The sequence below is a fragment of the Hyla sarda genome, chromosome 3 (assembly GCF_029499605.1).
Source record: "Hyla sarda isolate aHylSar1 chromosome 3, aHylSar1.hap1, whole genome shotgun sequence".
In the NCBI taxonomy this organism is placed as follows: Eukaryota; Metazoa; Chordata; class Amphibia; order Anura; family Hylidae; genus Hyla; species Hyla sarda.
This window is the reverse complement of record NC_079191.1, coordinates 99334755-99361757: the sequence shown is the minus strand read 5'-3', so window position 1 is coordinate 99361757 and position 27003 is coordinate 99334755. Positions and strand designations below refer to the sequence as shown.

Here is a 27003-nt window from a genome sequence, read left to right as displayed (position 1 = left end):
AAAACATGGAAAATATGTTTATTTGTGACCACCACCCAAATTGTGAGCCTAAGAGGAGGTGTACAATGTTCACACTTTCTAAGGTTCATGAACAGATTCTGGATTATTGGGGGAAATTAAAACGTCACTGTCATTTGTAACAACTTTAGACATGTTATCCAGACATGTTACTGAAACTTTGTTATCCCTGGGACCAGCTGTAATATAACTACCTGAAGTGCTTGACAGCTTGCTTCACTCTCTGGCCAGCTGCTCCATCTGACTCTTTCACTACATAGACTAATAGGGTACGTTCACACGAGCGGATCCCCAGCGCGTATTACACTGCGGATCCGCCGCTGAAATACCGCTGTATGCTGCCTTTACAGGTGCCTGCTCGGAGCGGCAATACGCCGCTACGAGCAGACACACTACGATGTGCGATATACTCGCACATTGCGGCAGCTCTCGGCCTAGCTCATAGAGTAGGGGGAGCAGCCGCGATGTGTGCAAGTACACCGCGCATGCGTAGCGACTCGCACATCGCGTTAGTGTGTCTGCTTGTAGCGGCGTATTGCCTCTCCAAGCAGGCACCTTTAAAGGCAGCATGCAGCGGTCCTTCAGTGGCGGATCTGCAGTGTAATACGCACTGGGGATCAGCTCATGTGAATGTACCCTTACAGTGAAAAAGTCGGGTTTGAGTGACAGCCAGAGAGTGAGGTGTATGCTGCCTTGCACCAACTTATACCTCACGATCACACTGGGTCTCAGGATGCTTTAAAGGGGTACTCTGTTGGAAAACATTTATTTTTAAATCTACTGGTGCCAGAAAGTTAAACAGATTTGTAAATTACTTCTATTTAAATATCCTAATTGTTCCAGTACTTATCTGCTGGATACTACAGAGGAAGTTCTTTTATTTTTGAATTTCTTTTCTGTCTGTCTGCTTTCCGTGCTGAACTGTCCAGAGCAGGAGAGGTTTTCTATGGGGAATTGTTCTTGCTCAGGACAGTTCCTGACATGGACAGAGGTGTCAGCAGAGAGAATTGTGTCCAGACAGAGAAGAAATTCAAAAAGAAAAGAACTTTCTGTGGAGCATATAACAGCTGATAAATACTGGAAGGATTAAGATTTTTAAATAGAAGTAATTTACAAATCCTGGTTAATTTTCTGGCATCAGTTGATTAAAACATTTTTTTTTTCCAAAGTACCTAAGTTTGATGGCAGTTTTTGTACCTGAGAATAGTTTCATTCTTTGATAAGTAACGCTGGACATTTTGTTTGTGTCCAAGTACACATGCACTAAGAAGTTCTTTCCAGCCGTCCCAGACGTCCATTCTCACTGTGCTACCTGTAAATCAATATATAGTGATTGGTGAGTTGATACACATACATCTATTACTGAATGATCATTGTTAAAATTATATTTTATAAATTAAATCTAAACTATAAGGTAGTTACTGTCCATATAGTGTATTCTTTATTGCTTTATGATATCCTCAAATAACTTTGATGGGTAAGAAAATACTCAGCAGTAAAATACGGCACGTGTGACCGGACCCATAATAGCATTCACCATACAGTTTAAATATCATTATTTTATAGTTCAGGTCCTTACAGACCCATGTTCCTTTTTATTTTTGTCATATTAAAGCATTTTCAGTTGGTAAAAAGTTTTTTTGACAATCTCTGCGCTCACTTGATATGCATCTATATTAAACAATATACAGTTACATTAACATTTGACATGTTGTCCAGACATATCAAAAGTTTACACTTCAGACGTGCTGCAATTGTTACGTTCGTAGTAGTGTGCTGTACTCCCTGGCTGTCTGTCAATACCGACTAATGTGCTCTATAGACTATAATGAACCACATGTCAAAAGTTTACAGACACCCACCCACCCCTTGTCACAGTCAACAACCCTTCCCAAGAGCATACGGCTCCTACCAGCCTCCTTTCTGGCAGCCCCGGCCTCATCTCATGCCACACAGCCTCACCCACACTACTGCCAGTTCTAGGGCTGACTGCCGAAAGATTGATTCCCTAAAGTCACTGAGTAATCCAGGCACTGAGAGGAACCCACTAGGTAGAGAGCACTGTACCTAATCTTAAATTGGTAAGCCGCTGCCCCCTGATAAAGTGTCGTCCTAGGCGTGGGGCGATATGCCACTGTATACTTGCCCAATTGTTTCTTACTAACTGGGACATGAAAGTCACACAGCTGCTCTCTCACAGCAATCTCCCCTGCATGTACAATAATATAACCTTGTAGGAACACTACATGCAAATTGATACACTGTCTTATGGATAGTGCAGGACACAAGGGGGCAGTATTCTACACAGTAATTGAGTCATGGACCATCCCTTCAGCTCCCTGCTACAGACAGAACACAATACACAGGTTTTGCCATTTAATTATAAAACTATGTACAGTATATGTGTAAATATGACAGCTTTCTTTATTGCAGCGTGCTGTACAGACAATCACCAGGTACGGAGGTGCACAGGGAGCTGTGGATGGTAACAGGCAGGGGGCGTGCAGGGGGGGGGGGGGCGGCAACTAGTGCGAGCCAGAGGAAGCGCCCACGTGCGTGAAACTAGTTGCCGCCCCCCCTGCACGCCCCATGCCTGTTACCATCCACAGCTCCCTGTGCACCTCCGTACCTGGTGATTTTCTGTACAGCACGCTGCAATAAAGAAAGCTGTCTTCCCAGCAAGAATTTGGTGAGTGCGTCTTCCATTCTACTACTTTGCTTTGTCTATATTTGCTACCTTTATTGGATAACTGCACCACCATCTGGGGACTTATTACATGCATATTCACTGGTACACTTTGGGATTGCCCACACCTGGATACCCTATTGTGGTCCTACGTTGCTAGCGGTGCCGGACGTGTATTCTTAGTATACGGACTTGCTATGTGTAAATATGCACAACACACAATTGTTTTTGTAATTTTTGAAAAATATGTGAATACCTACAGGTATGGAAATAAATCATAAAGTAATAGGTTGCATACCTAGATCCAGATTGTAGTCTCCCAGGGTGTTACAGTCATACATTTCTTTTCCTTGTAATGTCCTCAGGCAGAAAACACTGACAGGAAATCCACATTTCAGAGACAACAGAGACTTTAGCTTTGAGACTGTTGCACCAAGAAGGTGAATGTTCCCCTTTATTGGGACCCTTTCTTTGGTGACAGCATTGTATACATACAGAGCTGGTTTATCTTCCTCCTTAAATGATAGCAGAATGCTGTAGAAATACTGTTTTTGCAGAAATACAGAGATCCGTATTCTAATATAATGACCTACTATAAATTGCTATAAAACAAACGTAGAATGAGGTTATGCATCAAGTCACCCATTTATTTGGCAATGAAATATATGTATTTTTTAAAAGGGATAGATCAGCAACATATATGGTATATATAGACAATAATCACTCACTTTTATCTTCTATTTCAGGTATTCCCTTATACAGGCTAAGGCCAATTTTTATATGAAGCCATCTGTGCTTCTGAAGTGTATGAATTCGCTGAAGTACATTGAAACCATGCAAACATGAGAACAACATCCAAACTCCATACAGATATTACCAGAATTGGATCCAAAGGGATGATCCCAGTGAAGAAAAGCAAAAGTACTATCCACTCAGATATCAAGCCTCAATTGTTAGTTCTCCAAAATAAGGGCCCATCCACACTGTTGAATTTCCGCCCGTAAAATTTCTCGGCAGAGTCCCATTCTTTTCAATGGCATTCTTCTGCACTGTTCACACTGCAGAATTTCCATGGCAGAAAACTCCACAGCGGAAATGTAGGTTTCCGGACCTGCCATAAGAATGAACATTCTTTTGGCAGAACTCCTCCCAGACTGCATTGCTGTCAATAGTGATGGCTCATTTCCTTTTCGTCCTCAGGCAGCACACCAATGGGTTATATGTCTTCTACTACCCAGAATTAAGAGGACTAACTTGCAATGAAAACAGTAAATAGTTAATCACATAACCAATCAACAGACAGAACAGACCACAACCACACATATTTTTTTCTCTACTATCACAGATAGAAGATATAGGAACATGTAGGCTCACAAGGCAGAGTATGTGGGGTTTCCCTGGAAATACGTCATCCTTCCTTTGCCAAGCTATGGTGTTTGCTTGGAATGGAACAAAGATGGCCGCACGCTATCCTGGTACTCTCTGAGCATGTGCACGGCATGGATGGGCAAACAGTAAGATGCACAGGAGCTCAAGATACGCCCCCGGAAGTGACGTATCATGACGACTTCTAGCCACGCTCACAAGAGGCCACCAATGCAGGTAGTATATCTGACTCAGACAGTGTATGAGAATCTGATAGCAAACCAAAAAAAGAACAATTATTTATTTAATTTTTCACTCAATAAGGACACATCTTTGCTTGTCCATCCAGTCATGGAGCAATGGCTTAAAAAGGATTGGAATAAACCGAGAAGAGATTGAACCAAGGAACAAAGTTTAGGATGACTTACAAAGTGGATCCCAAGTTCTCATTAAGTTGGGATGTTCCTCCTTAGAGTGACCTTCCGCTTGCACAATTGGCTAAAAAAGTATTACTTTCAGCAGAAGATTGAAAAATGTTGTCAGTATGATGTCAGACTCGCAAAGCAGATATAATGCTTAAAAGAGTATTTACTACCACCGGATGAGTCATCTATCACTAGACCTAGAGGATGACGTTCCTAGAGAGGAAATGCAGAGCAGTGTGACTAGCCTCAAACTGGCTGTAGACTTCTTATGTGGCAGTGCTATAGACTTTATGAAATTAGCTTCAAAGACTATGGCAGTATCCAACATAGCTAGTAGAGCTGTATGGTTGAAACAGTGAATAGGGGACACTAAATCAAAGAATAGCTTTTGCGCTCTGCCATTTGACCCCTCGTCCATGTTTGGTCCTCAATTGCCTAAAATTGGAAAATGCATTAACGGGGACAAGGGTACTTCCTTTCCGCAGACTTCACATAAACATAGTACAGGAGCTTTTTCCTGAAATGTGCAGTTAGAAGGATGTTTTTAATTGTTTTTTGTTGTATCACATTTCTCCTAAGCCCTTAATAAGTTAAGACTTTTTACAAAATTCGGTACCATCTTTGGATCTCCCCATCATCCTTAAACATTTATGTTCAGAACCATTTGAACCTCAGAATGCCATTGCCCTTAAATGGCTCTAATTTAAAACGTTCTTTGGCAAGAAGAACTCATTCTCCCAATACTGCAAGACTGGAAGAATTAACCTTCACCTCTTGGATGTTCAGCGAGCCATCCTTATGTAACTTCATTGATCCTCTAAATTTGTGCTATCAGAACCTTTGTTCATACAATTTGGAGAGCAAAACAGAGGTAACAAAGCAAGTAAGGTGTCCCTAGCATGTTGGATAAAAGATCTCAGATACTGTTATTTGTTAGAAGGTCTTTTAAGTACCTTAAACCTAAAGGCACATTTAAAGGGGTAATCCACTGACCAGCATTCGGAACTAAATGCACTCGGAGTGGAGTAAGTTAGTGCATGCCCATTCTTAGTTAGTGCATGCCCATTCTTGGGGGACCCGGAGTTACGATATAAGAGAAATAAAGCCACTACTACTGGAGCATCCCACCAGCCTGGTAATAATCAAAGAAGTTTATCCGAATAGATATGAGGTGATGTTATTAAGTGATATTATTCAGTGTAGTAGACTAATAAAATGTTGATAAGGATTATGTGATGTTGTTATTATGTTTATATAATTAATAAACATAAATAAGGATATCAATTAAAAATATAATAAAGAAGGTATGTTAATTAGTGTTTTTAAAGGGAGGGGGTGGGCACTGTAAGATGAAGATAAGAGGGGAGCAAAAACTATATTGGTGAAAATAGACTCTCACGTATCTGGGATTACTACAATACAGGAGGGGGAAGATGTTCATGGTAAAAGAGAGATAGATTAAGGGTAATGGATACGAAATAAGAGGGGGGTCATTAACAAATGGGCTGGCAGGTGATGATCTAATAAGGGGAGACATTATTACTTACCTTCACACTTTATATAATGCCTCTATATTTATGCCCTACCAGGTCTCCCCTTATTAGATCATCACCTGCCAGCCCATTTATGAATGACCCCCCTCTTATTTCGGATCCATTACCCTTAATCTATCTCTCTTTTACCATGAACATCTTCCCCCTCCTGTATTGTAGGAATCCCAGATACGTGAGAGTCTATTTTCACCAATATAGTTTTTAGCTCCCCTCTTTTGTTCATCTTACAAGTGTCCACCCCCTCCCTTTAAAAACACTCATTACCATACCTTCTTTATTATATTTTTTATTGATATCCTTATTTATGTTTATTAATTATATAAACATAATAACAACATCACATAATCCTTATCAACATTTTATATTTCATTAGTCTACTACACTGAATAATCTCACTTAATAACATCACCACATATCTATCTGGACAAACTTCTTTGATTGTCGCCAGGCTGGTGGGATTCTCCAGTAGTAGTGGCTTTATTTCTCTTAGATCATAACTCCGGGTCCCCCGAGTGCCTACAGCTAAGATTGCGCATGCGCTAACTTACTCCACTCCAAGCGCATATCCCACTGGTATGTCGGAGCTGGGGCGCATGCGCGGGTGGGTCCGGAGTGTGCGTGTGCGGACTATTACCATTCCGATGGCCGCACTGCCGGCGTCAATTGGCGGATGCACTGATCTTTAATGCGCATCCGCTGATCTTTATTACGCCGACATCCAATGGGGGAATTATGCAAGGTGATGCCACAGCACCGCCGGGAGCAGACGTGGGTCTCCATTGCGCTGCCATACAGGCATCATTTTCAAGAATCACATAAGGAGGTATGTTGTTAGACATCTTGTTTTTGCCGCCCAGGGAGGAGGGAAGTCCGGCACCTGGGATCCCCCTAACACTAATACCAACCCATCATGGCGTCTTAGTGAGTGGTCCATAACTGGACTGGTTTATCTTCATCCTGACAAGCAGAATTATCATATTGGCTTGTCATATCTTATTTGTTTAGCCTGTTACTTTTTCTTAGCTGGTTGTCCCCTGAGGAACCCCTCACATTTACTGTTTATCTTGAGTACAGGGGGGAAACACGTAGGAATGTTTGGGATGCCTAAATGTTTTATAATTCGTTGGTATTTTGAATAGCAATTGTACATTTATACAGGCTGCTTTCTTAGTAAGGGAATTATCTTATTTACCCGTGATTTAGCCTTCTACTTAACAGGTTAGTTTGGTGTTGAGCACATTGGTGTTTGTTTTCAATGTTTATTGAGGACATTATTATTTTAGTGCATATTTAATAAATGCTATGTTTTAAATGAGCAAAAATTCCACTTTTCTGTGATATTTGTCCTATTCTTGCTCCTAATTACATCATTGCATCTAATTTTTCTGTGACAAGAAGAAAGATGCATGGTTCAATTAGAAGAAATCAGTAAAGCAGCTACATGGTCATTGACGTCACTGTTGGTAAGACACTACAGACTCATGTGAACCATGACCTTAGGGGGATCAGCCTATGGCCCAAAAGTGATCAAAGGAGATGCTGGTGTCTAATATCCTCCCCTAATATGTTTCTATTGCTATGCATATCCTATTGATATGCTGCCTGAGGACAAAAAGAAAGTATCAAATTTACTTAAATGAGTAAATAGCTGCATATGTGGGTGTGGTCTGTTCTGATGTATAGGCCTGTTCTGTCTGTTGATTGGTTATGTGATGAATTTTTTTCTGTTTTCACTGCTAGTTAACCCTCTTCAGTCTAGGTAGTAGGGGACCCATGGGTTTGCTGCCTTCTGACTCAAGAAAAAAAACATTTTAGTTAGTAAATTTTATACATAACCTTGGTCCTACTGGTTCCCATTGCAGACAGAATCTTCACCCGGAATATTTCCGGGGCAGAAATTCAGTGGGTTTGTGGACGGGCCCTAACACTCCTATTTACCTCTTTCGGTGTACAGACATTTCTCTGTAACATAAATATTCATGTTGTGTGAATTGCTCTTGTATATATATATACTACACATTACCCTGTGATGATAAGTGTGAGTAAATAGTAACAAAAATGATAGAAGCTTTGTCAATTACCAAAACAAAGTTCTGATTTATAACTGTGCTGGTAAAACTGTAACTATAAAAACTTATGATCATTTGTATCGTTGCTGTCAGAGCCAATGTTTGCAAATATGTCTGTATAGTTGACTTGTAGACAGCATGTTTAAAGATAATCTGTCACTAGGTTTCTGTTGTCCTATCTGAGGGCCTCCTACCTAAAGTGTCTCGTAAACACCTTTTCAATTGTCTCTACTATACTGTTACCATCTGTTACTAGTATATTGTGGTATATAAAGTGTCATGGAAGTTAATGATGATAAATAAATAACCTTTTCCTATCACATAGGGAGCTGAGCCTGCTCCATATTTAGCGAATGCCCTCTTCTATCTGATCTGGGGTCAATGTGAACCCCATCATCATGTTGGTTAAATGCTGAGTGACCATCCTGTCTGGCCTCTGATTGCTTCCACATTCCATGGCTCAGTCGTGGCACCTGGATGGGGGGGGGTTCTTATTAAGGCTTCTGTGGTGGACATTTGCATACCCCTATTACACTATGCTAAAGACAGGGTGTAATAGTAAGTGAAGATGAAAATACAATGCATCGCTTGTACAAGTTCTGTAGGGGACTATAAAAGAGAGGCACATCTTTGCCAGTCCATCCAGTCATGGAGCAATGGCTTAAAAAGGATTGGAATAAAACGAGAAGAGATTGAACCAAGGAGCAAAGTTTAGGATGACTTACAAAGTGGACCCCAAGTTCTCATTAAGTTGGGATGTTCCTCCTTAGAGTGACCTTTCGCTTGCACAATTGGCTAAAAAAGTATTACTTCCAGCAGAAGATTGAAAAATGTTGTCAGTATGATGTCAGACTCGCAAAGCAGATACCGTATAATGCTTAAAAGAGTATTTACGACCATGGGATGATTAATCTATCACTAGACCTAGAGGATGACGTTCCTAGAGAGGAAATGACTAACCTCAAACTGGCTGTAGACTTCTTATGTGGCAGTGCTATAGACTTTATGAAATTAGCTTCAAAGACTATGGCAGTATCCAACATAGCTAGTAGAGCTGTATGGTTGAAACAGTGAATAGGGGACACTACATCAAAGAATAGCTTCTGCGCTCTGCCATTTGACCCCTTGTCCATGTTTGGTCCTCAATTGCCAAAAATTGGAAATGCATTAACGGGGACAAGGCTACTTCCTTTCCGCGGACTTCACATAAACATAGTACAGGAGGTTTTTCCTGTAATGTGCAGTTAGAAGGATGTTTTTAATGGGTTCGTGTTGCATCACGTTTCTTCTAAGCCCTTAATAAGTTAAGACTTTTTTCACAATTCGGTACCATCTTTGGATCTTACCATCATCCTTAAACATTTATGTTCAGAACCATTTGAACCTCCGAATGCCATTGCCGTTAAATGGCTCTAATTTAAAACATTTTTTGGCAAGAAGAACTCATTTTCCCAATACTGCAAGACATTCAGCGAGCCATCCTTATGTAACTTCAGAGATCCTCTAAATTTGTGCTATCAGAACCTTTTGTTCATACAATTAGGTAACAAAGGAAACAAAGCAAGTAAGGTGTCCCTAACATGTCAGGAACAATCCAGAATAGAAACAAATACCCATAGAAAATGTCTCCTGCTCTGGACAATTTCTAAAATGGACATATGTGTCAACAGAGAGCACTGTGGTCAGGCAGAAATGGAAATTTTAAAGGAAAAGAACTTCCTGTGGATCATAACAGCAGCTGATAAATACTGGAAGGATTAAGATTTTTACATAGAAGTAATTTACAAATCAGTTTACATTTCTGGCACCAGTTGATTTAAAAGAAAAATGTTTTCCAGTGGAATACCCCTTTAATCTGTCACAGTAAATTCTGCAAGAAAATATATCTTACCATTTAAAAAATGAGACCTCCATAGACAGAAAATAAAGATAAATTTATAGAGGTCAGTATATTGCAATGGAAAGCATTTTTAATTCTTTAAAAGTAAAGGTTCCATTAAAAAATACATGTCCTGTAAGAAAACAAGCATTATAAGGATCTGTTAATGTTAATGAAAATATAAAAACCTTCTGGATCATAGAAGGCGAGGCAGAAAAAGTAAAAGTGGAAAAAACTGCTCGAAATCTGCAGCTGTAAAATTACAAATAATAGAAATGTTAATATGTTTGTATAAGGAAAATAGATGTATTCTCTGCTATCATAGGTTAATTCTTACCTTCACAATGCACTTAATAGTGCAACACAGTGTAATCCCAGCGTCTGTTAGGACCCACTCATCTCTTAGCACCCCTCCTGCATATAGAAGCTCTAAAAACCTTCTCCCCTGCTTGTCATCTGACACTTGAATATGAAAATAGTCCTGTAAAACAGATAAATTCAGTATAGATGTGGCTTCATATTCTTAAGGCTCATTCACACCACACTTTGAAAATACGGCAGCCGGATCCGGCGGGAGAATGAAAAACTGCACCTGATTCACTTCTATGAGCCGGACGTAGTCAGCTAGTGACTCCGGTTGGTAAGTTTGGGTATCACAAAATCAGCTGCAGAAAATTCACAGTAAAATACGGCACATGCGACTCTAGCCTTAAAATTTTGTGTTTGCTCTCCAGCTCTGCTACATTAAAAGGCCTAAAATGAAACCCAGAACAGATAGGGCACCCACTTCTACCTGCTATCCCCTGTACAAGGGGCATGCCCCAAGGGATCCCACTTACCTTACCACCAGTGCAGGCCCTTGTTACGCCGAGCGCTCCGGGTCCCCGCTCCTCCCCGGAGCGCTCGCTTCACTCTCGCTACTGCAACGCTCCGGTCAGATCCACTGACCCGGTGCGCTGCGATACCGTCTCCAGCCGGGATGCGATTCGCGATGCGGGTGGCGCCCGCTCGCGATGCGCACCCCGGCTCCCGTACCTGACTCGCTCTCCGTCTGTCCTGTCCCGGCGCGCGCGGCCCCGCTCCCTAGGGCGCGCGCGCGCCGGGTCTCTGCGATTTAAAGGGCCACTGCGCCGCTGATTGGCGCAGTGGTTCTAATTAGTGTGTTCACCTGTGCACTCCCTATTTATACCTCACTTCCCCTGCACTCCCTCGCCGGATCTTGTTGCCATTGTGCCAGTGAAAGCGTTTCCTTGTGTGTTCCTAGCCTGTGTTCCAGACCTCCTGCCGTTGCCCCTGACTACGATCCTTGCTGCCTGCCCCGACCTTCTGCTACGTCCGACCTTGCTTCTGTCTACTCCCTTGTACCGCGCCTATCTTCAGCAGTCAGAGAGGTTGAGCCGTTGCTAGTGGATACGACCTGGTCACTACCGCCGCAGCAAGACCATCCCGCTTTGCGGCGGGCTCTGGTGAAAACCAGTAGTGACTTAGAACCGGTCCACTAGCACGGTCCACGCCAATCCCTCTCTGACACAGAGGATCCACCTCCTGCCAGCCGGCATCGTGACAGTAGATCCGGCCATGGATCCCGCTGAAGTTCCTCTGCCAGTTGTCGCCGACCTCACCACGGTGGTCGCCCAGCAGTCACAACAGATAGCGCAACAAGGCCACCAGCTGTCTCAACTGACCGTGATGCTACAGCAGCTACTACCTCAGCTTCAGCAACCATCTCCTCCGCCAGCTCCTGCACCTCCTCCGCAGCGAGTGGCCGCTTCAGGCCTACGACTATCCTTGCCGGATAAATTTGATGGGGACTCTAAATTTTGCCGTGGCTTTCTTTCTCAATGTTCCCTGCACTTGGAGATGATGTCGGACCAGTTTCCTACTGAAAGGTCTAAGGTGGCTTTCGTAGTCAGCCTTCTGTCTGGAAAAGCTCTGTCATGGGCTACACCGCTCTGGGACCGCAATGACCCCGTCACTGCCTCTGTACACTCCTTCTTCTCGGAAATTCGAAGTGTCTTTGAGGAACCTGCCCGAGCATCTTCTGCTGAGACTGCCCTGTTGAACCTGGTCCAGGGTAATTCTTCCGTTGGCGAGTACGCCGTACAATTCCGTACTCTTGCTTCAGAACTATCCTGGAATAATGAGGCCCTCTGCGCGACCTTTAAAAAAGGCCTATCCAGCAACATTAAAGATGTTCTGGCCGCACGAGAAATCCCTGCTAACCTACATGAACTCATTCATCTAGCCACTCGCATTGACATGCGTTTTTCCGAAAGGCGTCAGGAGCTCCGCCAGGATATGGACTTTGTTCGCACGAGGCGTTTTTTCTCCCCGGCTCCTCTCTCCTCTGGTCCCCTGCAATCCGTTCCTGTGCCTCCCGCCGTGGAGGCTATGCAGGTCGACCGGTCTCGCCTGACACCTCAAGAGAGGACACGACGCCGCATGGAGAATCTCTGCCTGTACTGTGCCGGTACCGAACACTTCCTGAAGGATTGTCCTATCCGTCCTCCCCGCCTGGAAAGACGTACGCTGACTCCGCACAAAGGTGAGACAGTCCTTGATGTCAACTCTGCTTCTCCACGTCTTACTGTGCCTGTGCGGATATCTGCCTCTACCTTCTCCTTCTCTACTATGGCCTTCTTGGATTCCGGATCTGCAGGAAATTTTATTTTGGCCTCTCTCATCAACAGGTTCAACATCCCGGTGACCAGTCTCGCCAGACCCCTCTACATCAATTGTGTTAACAATGAAAGATTGGACTGTACCATACGTTTCCGCACGGAGCCCCTCCTAATGTGCATCGGACCTCATCATGAGAAAATTGAGTTTTTGGTCCTCCCCAATTGCACTTCCGAAATTCTCCTTGGACTACCCTGGCTTCAACACCACTCCCCAACCCTGGATTGGTCTACTGGGGAGATCAAGAGTTGGGGCCCCTCTTGTTCCAAGGACTGCCTTAAACCGGTTCCCAGTACTCCTTGCCGTGACCCTGTGGTTACCCCTGTAACCGGTCTCCCTAAGGCCTATATGGACTTTGCGGATGTTTTTTGCAAAAAACAAGCTGAGACTTTACCTCCTCACAGGCCTTATGACTGTCCTATTGACCTCCTCCCGGGCACTACTCCACCCCGGGGCAGAATTTATCCTCTCTCTGTCCCAGAGACTCTTGCTATGTCTGAGTATATCCAGGAAAATTTAAAGAAGGGCTTTATCCGCAAATCCTCCTCTCCTGCCGGAGCCGGATTTTTCTTTGTGTCCAAAAAAGATGGCTCCCTACGTCCTTGCATTGACTACCGCGGTCTTAATAAAATCACTGTAAAAAAACGCTACCCCCTACCTCTCATCTCTGAACTCTTTGATCGCCTCCAAGGTGCCCACATCTTTACCAAACTGGACTTAAGAGGTGCTTATAATCTCATCCGCATCAGAGAGGGGGATGAATGGAAAACGGCATTTAACACTAGAGATGGACACTTTGAGTATCTGGTCATGCCCTTTGGCCTGTGCAACGCCCCTGCCGTCTTCCAAGACTTTGTTAATGAAATTTTTCGTGATCTCTTATATTCCTGTGTTGTTGTATATCTGGACGATATCCTGATTTTTTCTGCCAACCTAGAAGAACACCGCCAGCATGTCCGCATGGTTCTTCAGAGACTTCGTGACAATCAACTTTATGCCAAAATGGAGAAATGTCTGTTTGAATGTCAATCTCTTCCTTTCCTAGGATACTTGGTCTCTGGCCAGGGACTACAAATGGATCCAGACAAACTCTCTGCCGTCTTAGATTGGCCACGCCCCTCCGGACTCCGTGCTATCCAACGTTTTTTGGGGTTCGCCAATTATTACAGACAATTTATTCCACATTTTTCCACCATTGTGGCTCCTATCGTGGCTTTAACCAAAAAGAATGCCAATCCCAAGTCATGGCCTCCTCAAGCGGAAGACGCCTTTAAACAGCTCAAGTCTGCCTTTTCTTCGGCTCCCGTGCTCTCCAGACCTGACCCATCTAAACCCTTCCTATTGGAGGTTGATGCCTCCTCTGTAGGAGCTGGAGCGGTCCTTCTACAAAAAAATTCTTCCGGGCATGCTGTTACTTGTGGTTTTTTTTCTAGGACCTTCTCTCCGGCTGAGAGGAACTACTCCATCGGGGATCGAGAGCTTCTAGCCATTAAATTAGCACTTGAGGAATGGAGGCATCTGTTGGAGGGATCAAGATTTCCAGTTATTATTTACACCGATCACAAGAACCTCTCCTATCTCCAGTCTGCCCAACGGCTGAATCCTCGCCAGGCCAGGTGGTCTCTGTTCTTTGCCCGATTTAATTTTGAAATTCACTTTCGGCCTGCCGATAAGAACATTAGGGCCGATGCTCTCTCTCGTTCCTCGGATGCCTCGGAAGTAGAGCTCTCTCCGCAACACATCATTCCCCCTGACTGCCTGATCTCCACTTCTCCAGCCTCCATCAGGCAAACTCCTCCAGGGAAGACCTTCGTTTCTCCACGCCAACGCCTCGGAATCCTCAAATGGGGTCACTCCTCCCATCTCGCAGGTCATGCGGGTATCAAGAAATCCGTGCAACTCATCTCTCGTTTCTATTGGTGGCCGACTCTGGAGACGGATGTTGTGGATTTTGTGCGAGCCTGCACTGTCTGTGCCCGGGATAAGACTCCTCGCCAGAAGCCCGCTGGCCTTCTTCATCCTCTGCCTGTCCCCGAACAGCCTTGGTCTCTGATTGGTATGGACTTTATTACAGACTTACCCCCATCCCGTGGCAACACTGTTGTTTGGGTGGTCGTTGATCGATTCTCCAAGATGGCACATTTCATCCCTCTTCCTGGTCTTCCTTCAGCGCCTCAGTTGGCAAAACAATTTTTTGTACACATTTTTCGTCTTCACGGGTTGCCCACGCAGATCGTCTCGGATAGAGGCGTCCAATTCGTGTCAAAATTCTGGAGGGCTCTCTGTAAACAACTCAAGATTAAATTAAACTTTTCCTCTGCATATCATCCTCAATCCAATGGGCAAGTGGAAAGAATTAACCAGGTCCTGGGTGATTATTTACGCCATTTTGTTTCCTCCCGCCAGGATGACTGGGCAGATCTTCTACCATGGGCCGAATTCTCGTATAACTTCAGAGTCTCTGAATCTTCCTCCAAATCCCCATTTTTCGTGGTGTACGGCCGTCACCCTCTTCCCCCCCTCCCTACTCCCTTGCCCTCTGGTTTGCCCGCTGTGGATGAAATATCTCGTGATCTTTCCACCATATGGAAAGAGACCCAAAATTCTCTTTTACAGGCTTCATCACGCATGAAGAAGTTTGCTGATAGGAAAAGAAGAGCTCCCCCCATTTTTTCTCCTGGAGACAAGGTATGGCTCTCCGCTAAATATGTCAGCTTCCGTGTCCCTAGCTACAAATTGGGACCACGCTATCTTGGTCCTTTCAAAATTTTGTGCCAGATTAATCCTGTCTCTTACAAACTTCTTCTTCCTCCTTCTCTTCGTATTCCTAATGCCTTTCACGTTTCTCTTCTTAAACCACTCATCATCAACCGTTTCTCTCCCAAACTTGTTTCTCCCACTCCTGTTTCCGGCTCCTCGGACATCTTCTCCGTAAAAGAGATACTGGCCTCCAAGAAGGTCAGAGGGAAAACTTTTTTTCTGGTCGATTGGGAGGGTTGTGGTCCTGAAGAGAGATCCTGGGAACCTGAGGACAATATCCTAGACAAAAGTCTGCTCCTCAGGTTCTCAGGCTCTAAGAAGAGGGGGAGACCCAAGGGGGGGGGTACTGTTACGCCGAGCGCTCCGGGTCCCCGCTCCTCCCCGGAGCGCTCGCTTCACTCTCGCTACTGCAGCGCTCCGGTCAGATCCACTGACCCGGTGCGCTGCGATACCGTCTCCAGCCGGGATGCGATTCGCGATGCGGGTGGCGCCCGCTCGCGATGCGCACCCCGGCTCCCGTACCTGACTCGCTCTCCGTCTGTCCTTTCCCGGCGCGCGCTGCCCCGCTCCTTAGGGCGCGCGCGCGCCGGGTCTCTGCGATTTAAAGGGCCACTGCGCCGCTGATTGGCGCAGTGGTTCTAATTAGTGTGTTCACCTGTGCACTCCCTATTTATACCTCACTTCCCCTGCACTCCCTCGCCGGATCTTGTTGCCATTGTGCCAGTGAAAGAGTTTCCTTGTGTGTTCCTAGCCTGTGTTCCAGACCTCCTGCCGTTGCCCCTAACTACGATCCTTGCTGCCTGCCCCGACCTTCTGCTACGTCCGACCTTGCTTCTGTCTACTCCCTTGTACCGCGCCTATCTTCAGCAGTCAGAGAGGTTGAGCCGTTGCTAGTGGATACGACCTGGTCACTACCGCCGCAGCAAGACCATCCCGCTTTGCGGCGGGCTCTGGTGAAAACCAGTAGTGACTTAGAACCGGTCCACTAGCACGGTCCACGCCAATCCCTCTCTGACACAGAGGATCCACCTCCTGCCAGCCGGCATCGTGACAGCCCTCCATTGCAAGGCTGTGTGCCAGTTGGGGTTTAACCCCTTAAGGACCAATAAAATTAAGCCTGTACGCTTATTAAAGGGGTATTCCAGTGGAAAACTATTTTGTTCATATCAACTGGCTCCAGAAAGTTAAACAGATTTGTAAATTACTTCTATTAAAAAAAAATCTTAATCATTCCAATACTTATCAGCTGCTGTATACTACAGAGGAAGTTCACTTGTTCTTTTTTGTCTGACCACAGTGCTCTCTGCTGACACCTCTGTCCATGTCAGGAACTGTCCAGAAAAGAGCAAATCCCTATAGCAAACCTCTCCCGCTCTGGACAGTTCCTGACATGGACAGAGGTGTCAGCAGAGAGCACCGTGGTCAGACTGAAAAGAACTATATAACTTCCTCTGAGGCATACAGCAGCTGATAAGTACTAGAAGGATTAATATTTGTTAATAGAATTAATTTACAAATCTGTTTGACTTTCTGGCACCAGTGTGTTTAAAAAAAGGCTTTCCACCAGATTACCCTTTTAAAGACCAAGCCTTTTTTTTTTTTCAAATCTGGGATGTCTGACTTTATTAGAGAATAACTCTGGGAAGGTTTTCCAATCACGATAATTCTGATATAGTTTTTTGTCATATTTTGTACTTCGGAAAGTTAAGCCAATATAATTTGTAATTTTTTTCTGACAATGCAAAAAATCATGACATTTAAAAAAAAAAAGTTTTTTTTGCTATTTTAACACTAATAGGTTGCGTATATTTATACAGTACTTACTGAGCAAATAGTGTATGAAACTTCTACTTTCAGGTGTCTACTTTATTTTGATCGCATTTATTTATTTATTCAATTAACTTTTTAAATATATTAGAAGCCTAACAATTGTACTTTTTGTACATCTTTTTTATGTGCTATGCAAGGTTTGCAGAAACTTACAGGTGGAAGAACATAGGAACCCCCCTACTCCCCCAAATTACCCCATTTTAAAAGCTAGACCCCTCAAGGTATTCACTAGGGGGTATAATGCGTATTTTAACACCATCATTTTTTGGCTAGAGCTATTACAAGGTCAGTGTTAAAAATTTGAAATTAGCTTTTTTTAACAAATGCTTTATTTGTGGGACATATTTTCTGTACATCGCTTCTGATATTGAAAGAAATGCACCCTATATTTTATTGAGCTGCTCATCCAGTGTTCGGATATACCCCCGCTTAGGCCATATTTGGTTCATTGGCCGTGTGGCAGGACCCAGAAGGAGAGGAGCGCCATTTGGCTTTCAGGGCATCATTTTAGGCCGGATGGATTTTAGGCCGCACTTTATGCCTGCAATGGTTTTAGCTGCTAGGACCATACAGAACCCCCACAAGTGACCTCATTTTGGAATCTACACCCCCTAAAGTATTCGCCTAGACCAAAAGTGAATACTTTGAGTCCTTTTTGTGTGGCTGGAATGTGGGACATATTTTTTTTACATTGCGTTTGAAATGCACCCCATATTTTATTACGCTGTTTGTTCCGTGTTTGGCGTTTAAAATAAACAAACTTTATTAAATGGTGTTAAAAATCACATAGACATACATACCCATAAACATGGGAAAAGAGACAGATCCAGGGACTGGAACCATAGTGAGGGCTCACATAAGGTAAATAACAGACATTATTATTGTGTCTAACAAGAAAGTACAAGTGTACAATAACTTAGCAGCAAGCTCAATACCTACAAATAGAAGAGCAAAAATAAGAATAATAGATTACCAAGTGGACAATGGATGTAAAGCAATGGGCCCTCAACACCCAACGTTTCGCCAGGGGTTGGCTTCACCCCGAAAGAAGCCAACCCCTGGCGAAACGTTGGGTGTTGAGGGCCCATTGCTTTACACCCATTGTCCACTTGGTAATCTATTATTCTTATTTTTGCTCTTCTATTTGTAGGTATTGAGCTTGCTGCTAAGTTATTGTACACTTGTACTTTCTTGTTAGACACAATAATAATGTCTGTTATTTACCTTATGTGAGCCCTCACTATGGTTCCAGTCCCTGGATCTGTCTCTTTTCCCATGTTTATGGGTTTGTATGTCTATGTGATTTTTAACACCATTTAATAAAGTTTGTTTATTTTAAATCCTATCAAACTCCTTTTTCTCCTTGTTGTATTCATATCTTACCCTGCGTGGGATTTGTTACCTGCATATAGGGGGCTATTCTTTTGTTGTTAAATACCACCGCTTAGGCCATATTTGGTTGCATGGCCACATGGTGGGACCAAGAAGGAAAGGAACCCCATTTGGATTTCAGGACATCATTATAAAAATGATAAGTCCCACTCCATGGCTGCAAAGGATTGAAGCTGGTGGATCCATTCTGCACCCCCACAAGTGACCCCCCCCCCTTTTTTTTTAAACACTTTTTTAATTTATTCATACAATATTTTATACATTCACAAAAAATATATATTCATTACAAAAGGACCCCCCCACCAAAAAAATATATATAAAAGTTTCCACTCCTCTGTATCAATACCTTATTGATTATTTTCTATAATCTTTTCTCACCATTTCTTTGCATTCCCTTTTGCTAGGGGGATGCAGATCAATCCCTTTGTTTAACAATCATAAATCTAGCGCAGAATAACATTCTATGTAATTGCTTTCTCTTTTCTCTACTTAATTCTATCTCCGGCTCATCCCCTAATGTTTCCTACTAAATGAGAGTGGGGGTGGGGGGATAACGTGATCTCCAATTGTTTTCCTATTTCATTATATACATTAATCCAGTATTCCTGAATTTTATCGCACATCCACAACATGTGTAGAAAACCTGCTCCTCTCACATTTAGGGCAGTTACTATCTATTTTCTTACCTATTTTACACAAAAAGGATGGAGTATAATATACCGTATGCTAGAGTGCTAGAGTGTTTCAAATTTTGTTTCGTGTATTAATCAGTATTGAGTAAACACTAGACATTATTTTCCTATTTACCCTACTTTCCACTATTTTCTTAATGGATTCCGGTGTGTTATTAATTACTAATCCCTTCTCTAATCCCTTTACTAAAGTAAACCCTAACTCGTGAATTGCTTTCATCTCTACCTTCCTCAGAACTTTTATAAAATATGTATTTTCCCAAAGTGGGGCTATTTCTAACATTCCTATTATCCCCAATTCCTTTTTGAATAAATCCCAACATTTAACCATACTCCCAACTATTATATTCCCTTTCCTTTTTAACTCTTTCAACTGCCCAGATTCTAACAGTTGATAAATATTTTCCTAATCTCCTTTGAATTTTTAATAAGATATTCAAAAATTGAATTTTTTCCATTGTCTAATAAAGTATACTTGAGCAGACAAAAAAAAATACATTCTAATAACGCAAGCCCACCTCTATCCCTAGGGAGACACAAATATTCTAACTTTATGTGGGTCCTTTTCCTGCCCCATATAAGTGAATTCAAAACTGCTGTAATTTTTCTGAACAGGTGTTTTTCGCACCCTACAGGTGCTGCTCCAAACAAGTAAAAAAGCTTAGGAAGAAAAAGGGTTTTAATCAACACAATCTTATCAGCCCTTGAAATTTTTAATTCCCCCTCATTCTTTAGTTTTATTTCCATTTTGTATTCCATTTATGATATTCATTCACTTTCCCTGATAGCTGTATTCCTAAATATCCTAACTGCTCTTCTCTTCCCAAAACTTTGACCTCTAAGTCTGGGTTCACTTCCTCTCTTCCTAGGGGCAACATAGTAGATTTCATCCAATTTATTTTATTCTCCTATAAGTTCCATTACTCTAGGTACTGACACTGTTGGATCTTCCAAAAAGAGCAGTATATCATCCGCATAAAGTGACAGTTTGTCCTCTCTCCCCCTCGCTCCGAACCCACTTATTCTTTCCTCCCTCCTAATTATTATCACCAGTGGCTCCATAACTATGGCAAAGAGCAATGGGGAGAGAGGACAACTCTGTCTAGTGCCCCAAGTAAGCAGAAAAGTCTTTGATAACCCTCCATTCACAGAGATTTTTGCCACTGGGTTATTATAAAGTAATTTAACCATGTCTACCAACTCATCCCCCAAACCAAATTTTCGCATTACCCCCATAGGAACTCTTACTCCACCTTGTCGAACACTTTAATAGCATCCAAACACAGGATGGAGTGGGAGCCCCCCTTCCTCGTATTACCCAGTTGAATATTAGTCAGAACTCTATGAACATTGTGTTTAGCCATCCTCCCTGGAATAAAGGCACACTGGTCTTCTCCTATTAAACCTGTTATCACCCCTTGTAGCTTATCGGCCATTGTTTTTGCTATGATCTTAATATCTGCATTTAATAACGATATGGGTCTATATGACCCCATTTCCTCTTTCCCTTTGTTTGGCTTTAATATTAAAATTATAGTGGCTTCACACATTGATCCAGGGAGTTGGCTTTTTTCTAGTCCTGTATTAAAAACTCTTACCAAAGCTGGAACAAGAACTTGAATAAACTTACGATATATCTCAAACGGAAGGTCGTCGCCCCTGGGTGATGTGTTACCTTTTATTGATCTTAATGTTAACTCCAGTTCCCTCACCGTTAAAGGGGCGTCCATTTTTTTCCCTCTGGTCATTATCTATTTTGGGAAAATCAATATTATCAAGATATTTTTCCAGTTCTACCTTACTTTTATTAAATTCTGAAGTGACCCCTCTTTTTAAAAACTACATCCCTAAAGTATTCACTTGGGTTAGTAGTACATTCTTTGAGTACTTTTTGTAGCATAAGTCAGTGTATAATATTAAAATTAGCTTTTTTTTCACATATGCATCATTTGTGGGATACATTTTAAAAATGGCTTCTGAAATGAATGAATTTCACCCCAAATTTTATTACGCTGCTTGTCCCATGTTGGGGAGTACCTCCGCTTAGGCCATATTTGGTTGCTTGACCACATGGTAGGAGCCAAAAGGAGAGAAGCACCATTTGGCTTTCAGGATATCATAATACAAATTATAGGCAGCACTTTATCTTGCAAAGCATTCTAGCTGTCAGAGCAATACTGCACCCCCAGAAGTGACCCTTATTTTCCAACCTTATTGTCTGGCTGGAATTATTTCAAAGTCCGTGGAAAAAATAAGAAATTCGTTTTTATTTCATAAATGCTTTATGTGTGGGACGTAATTTTGGTACATCCCTTCTGAACTGGAGGAAATGCGTCCCATATTTTATTCAACGTACCCCAACTTAGGCCATATTTGGTTGCCTGACAACCTGGTAGTACCAAGAAGGAGAGGAAGCCCCCTTTGTGTTTCAGGACATCATTATATGAAATATAGACCACACTCCATACAAGTGACCCCACGTGGACCACAAGATTTTTGTCTTTAAAATAAATATGTATTAGCTGGACCAGGGACCGCTCTGATTGGTCCTTGGTTGGCTAGCAGGGATGCACAGCTGTCTGTGACAGTTGAAGTTCCTGATGGATATATTCGTAATGTTGTGGGAATAAGCACCCGCTCATGGCGAATATATCCATCACTGAGCATTAAAAAGAAAAAGAAAATCATGAAATAACTGATTTGGACTTACGGTTCCAGCACTGCCATGACGGTCGCTGCTAAGTGAGCTTCCGCACCTCCCGGCTACTCACTGCTCACTCACGGTCCGGCAAGTGAATCCCCGGAGGCTTGGCGCCCCCCAGACCCGCGGGCAGTTCCCCCGCTCTTGCATGGAGCGGTATTTATTGCGGAGCGAGCAGAAATCTTCTACCCCGCACGGAGCGCTCCCCGAGGCTCTGACCAAGATGGCGGCAACAGCGCGTCACAGACAGCAGCAGCGTGCAGCGCAGCCTGTGATCTCCTCTCTTCCCCTGCCTCCCACAAGCAGTGTGGCACCTGGAGTGAGTACAACTTGACCTGAATCACCTCACCCTGATGGTAGTGCAATACCTTTGGGTCCTGAAGCCCCACCTCTGCTCTTTCCTGCAGACTGACTGCCATGGTGGCTAACCCAGGGGACTTTCCTGCCTCCTCTCCCTCCCAGCCCCCATGCCTTAACTTGCCTGCTGGTGCTACTGGTCCCTCACTTGTCAGTCAGCTCCCAAGTGTGCCTGCATATACAGAAGTGCCTCATGCCCTCTCTGCCACTTCCCCTCTTTTTGATTTCAAATCTCTGATAGTGGAGGTGATGGCACGCATTGTACCTGATATACAACAGTCCTTGGAGGCGACACTGCAGGCATCCTGTGATAAGCTGCGGGCTGATTTGACACAAACGAATGCTACAGTTGCTATAATCCAAAATGATGTTAAATCCCTTGAAAGGGGTCATGCTGATCTCTCTGCCGCCCAAACTGCTCTTCCACAGGAAAATGCGGACTTGTGGGCTAAACTGGATGACCTGGAGAACCGATCCAGGCAGAATAACTTATGCATTGATGGGCTCTCGGAACAGGTGAAGGCAATTGATCTTCAGCGTATTTGTGAAATGGAGTTGCCTGACGCCTTGGGCCTGGATTACTATTGCAGGGTGGAGAGGGTGCATAGGCTCGGTAAAGATCCTGGAATCTGTTATATCAATGTGGGACTTTCTTGGTCTTCACAGCAGAACTGACCTTGCCAGGTCATTTTCAAGCTGCTGGACTTCAATGACTGTCAGGCCCTGATGCGGGCCTTTCAGAGGTGCAATGCTCTTTTCATCCTCAGGGACTGTCAGGTCTTGCTTTTTGAAGACTTCTCCGCGCCAGTAGCTAAGCAGCGCAGAGCTTTCATCGGGGTGTGCACCAAACTATTTTGCCGCAAGGCCAAATTCCAACTTCAGTACCCTGCCCTGCTATGCATTTACCATGATGATGGCACTTATTCAGTGTTTTCTAGCCCTACAGTAGCGGAGGCGGCTATGCATAGCCCAGCTAGATCTGCCCGCCCAATTAGCGGCAAATGCCCGCCTAGAGAAGAACCTTTATCTCCTTCATCTGGACGGTTGGGTTCCCCTTGTGAGGCCTTCTGAACGCCACCACTAGAACCTGTATTTCAATGCATTGCAGTAATATGCTGCCTGTCAGTTTTATACTGGCAGGCAGCATATCAGGACATGCCTCTGGCACGTCCTGGCAGGCATTTACCTAAGGCAGACCTGGGGGTCTTTGTAAGACCCCTGGCTACCCAAGTAAGAAGCAGCGCCCTGCAATCATTGCAGGGTGCTGGAGAGACAGAGGGAGCCCCCTCCCTCTGTCAAACCCCTTTACAGCTTGCGGGTGCTTCCGTCTGCATTTGTAAGGGATAAAATGCCTGGACCAAAGTTTATTTTGTGCCCCCACCTGCCAGGGATCACGTGCAGCACCCCTGCTGCAGGGGAGACAGAAGGTTAAAATTGCCAGCAGTGCAGCAGGGTCCCGGCTGTGTGTTACAGCCGCTGAGACCCTGTATACGCGTCCTAGTGCGGGAATGTGCCTCCCCCCAGGATGTGTATACATGTCCTTGGTCCTTAAGCAGTTAAATGGAACAGCAACAGCAATCACTGCACCATTGATATCTGAGTACTACCATGTTTCCCCGAAAATAAGACATAGCCATAAAATAAGCCATGCCAGGAGTTCTACGTCTTTGATCAATATAAGCCATACCCCCAAAAATAAGCCATAGTTGTAGGTGTGGCTTATTGTAGTTAATAAAGATAGTCGCCCCCACTCATCTGCCCCAGGTACCGTAGGGATGTCCCAATCCTGTGCAGCGGCGGCTTCAGTGTGGTGGCTGCAGTGGGTCACGCGTCCCAGCTGATGAGAGTGGGGATGTGGCGGCTCCCAACTCCCTGCGGTTGCTTAGCACTGGGAGGAAGTAAAAGTACCAGTACTCTATGGTGCATCTGCATGGGAAGGAGAGGCCAGGTATGGTTCCTGAAATGGAGGAGAAATTCAGTTAATTTCTCTCCATTTCATATTCAAACAGTGAACATAAAGGGGGGGCATATAAGACATGCCCTGAAAATAAGCCATACTGTGTCTTTTTGAGGAAAAATTAATAATTGACGGTGTCTTATTTTTGGGGAAACACGGTACAACAGGTTCCTATGCCCAGCTAACCCTTTATATATATATATATATATATATATATATATATATATATATATATATACAATATATAAATGCCATGTGTGAAACCACCCTAAGAGTAAGTTTTTTGAATTTGGGAGAAATAAGAGGATTAAGAGGACCCCAGTGCTATGAGGAAATACTATAAGGCACTATATTATAAATAATAAGTGATAGATGAGGGGCACTAGTAAAGTGATTTCAGTGGCAGCCAGGGACTTCAAGCTGCTGTTTGGAAATGTTTTTTTTAATTAAATTGGTTTAATATGTGTAATCTAATAAGTGCCAGATAAGTATCAGATATTCTAAATTATGAGACAGCGATGAAAATGGCACTGGACCCACTTCTAAGAATGAAACCTTTGGGGAGGGGTGGGAGCTAAAAACAAAAAGCTACTTGTCATCTCTGAATAGTCTTATGATTCTGGTCTTGTGAAATTCCAGGTCACATTAGAGTTTTGTTTTGGGAACAAGCAGCGGATAAGCAGACTTTCTGTCTTCTTATCTATAGTTTATGTCACACACAAACAATAAAGAAGTAATGCCCACAGATAAGACCACACAAATATTACATTACCTTTAGCATCTGTTTGACTTTCTTTACGGTATAGCCTGGAGGAATGTCAAAAGATTCGCAGACACCATCAAATGCTATGAAGACTTTCATTTTAAGCAAATCTGTGTCTCAAGATATAGTATGCCCTTGTCTTGTTTGCCCTTAGAAGATCATGCCTGGCATCATGGAAAGTGGAGACCCTTAGTACCTTCTCTAGCTATTTAGTAGGAGGAATTAAGTCCTCAGACTGTTCTCTCAATAATCTGAACAGAAACAAATCTCCACCCAGCCTTTAGCTAAGGTACAAACAAGGCAAGTGACTACAGGTTACACGCTATCATGACTGACCGCAGAGTAAGCACATACCACTCATCATGCCATGTTTACCACTCAGCTGTCAGTGAATAGCAACAGACTTAATCTCTGTGCTCATTGATGAAGGAGATGTAAGATATATCAGGGATTTGTGTGTCTTGTCTTACGGTTGCTTGTACACATCTATAATTGAAAACCTGATGTTGTTTAGACATAATCCTTGTGTATTAAAGGGATGCATCACATACAGCAAATATACATGGTAAATCCTTTGTAACATATGAGAGCCAAAAAGATGCCACCAATAGTCTTACCTTTGTGGATGTTACTAGGGAGATGTCTCTGCACCCACACAGATGAGCATAACATATGCAAGTATTTAAAGGTTATCTGGATACTTTATTTTTATTTAATGCCGGGGACACTGCTGCCATCAGTGAGTTTTTTATTCTTAGCAGCCCCAGCAGTATATATATATATATATATATATATATATATATATGTATATGTGTGTAAAAAAAAGTAATGGTAAGAATACTGAAGAAACAGACAGGTGTCCTGCACTCACCGCATAGGCTCTGGTCATTCAACTCCCATCTCGGGCTGTTCCTCCGGACCGGCTGTCAAGGTGGCGTAGGGCGCTCAGAGGCGACTGCCAGTGGTTTCACGCATAGCAATGCACTTCTTCCGGCCTCTTGAGGCCGGAAGAAGAACATTGCTATGCGTGAAACCGCCGGCAGTTGCCTCTGAGCGCCTTACGCCACCTTGACAGCCGGTCCGGAGGAACAGCCCAGCTGTCAAGGTGGCGTAGGGCGCTCAGAGGCGACTGCCGGCGGTTTCACGCATAGCAATACGCTTCTTCCGGCCTCTTGAGGCCAGAAAAAGAGCACTGCTATGCGTGAATTCACCGGCAGTCGCCTCTGAGCGCCCTACACCACCTTGACAGCCGGTCCGGAGGAACAGCCCGAGATGGGAGCTGAATAATCAGAGCCTATGCGGTGAGTGCAGGACACCTGTCTGTTTCTTTAGTCTTCTTACCATTGATTGCTATTATCGTATTGTCCTAGCACCGCCGTGCCTGGGTTTGTCTGGTTACCTGCACTGCCGTTCATGATCCATCTTGAGGAGCTGCATGTTTAAGGTATCAGTGCCACTTGTTTCCTGTTTTGTAAAAAAAAAATTAAGATACAATTTTGGGGATAAATGTCTGATCGCCGGGGGTCCGACCACTGAATCCCCTCCCTGAAATCTCCTGTACAGGGCTCGGCTCATGTCACTCAACTTAATAATCTCCCCCATTGGAGACGAGCAGAGGTCGGTAAGGTAAGGGGGCATACGGTCACTCTTGTTAGATATGATAGGGCTGATCTTGGAGGGTAGGGGCTATCTGCTGTTCTTATTCCTTGTTCTATTGCACTTATTTTGTATGATTATTTGTTTACCTAAACAGCTTTTTCCAAGCTCATGTAGACTGGTCTGTTGACATAAATTCTTGCAGTATTCTAGAATAAAAGTACACAATAGATGGCAATGATAAAGTCTTTAACCGAAATGATTTAGTGCACTGTGTGACA

General features: G+C 43.6%; 1 protein-coding gene across 1 annotated transcript in view; it reads right to left on the bottom strand.

Moving 5' to 3' along the window:
• The window catches only part of ANKUB1 (ankyrin repeat and ubiquitin domain containing 1), a 50667-nt gene that overhangs the window by 6368 nt on the left and 17296 nt on the right, over positions 1 to 27003 (bottom strand). The window contains exons 2-4 of the mRNA XM_056564764.1: positions 10333 to 10476; positions 3003 to 3219; positions 1216 to 1330 (exon numbers count right to left, since the gene is read on the bottom strand). Of these exons, the coding sequence (XP_056420739.1) occupies positions 1216 to 1330; positions 3003 to 3219; positions 10333 to 10476 (476 nt within the window). The remainder of the gene's footprint in view (positions 1 to 1215; positions 1331 to 3002; positions 3220 to 10332; positions 10477 to 27003) is intronic.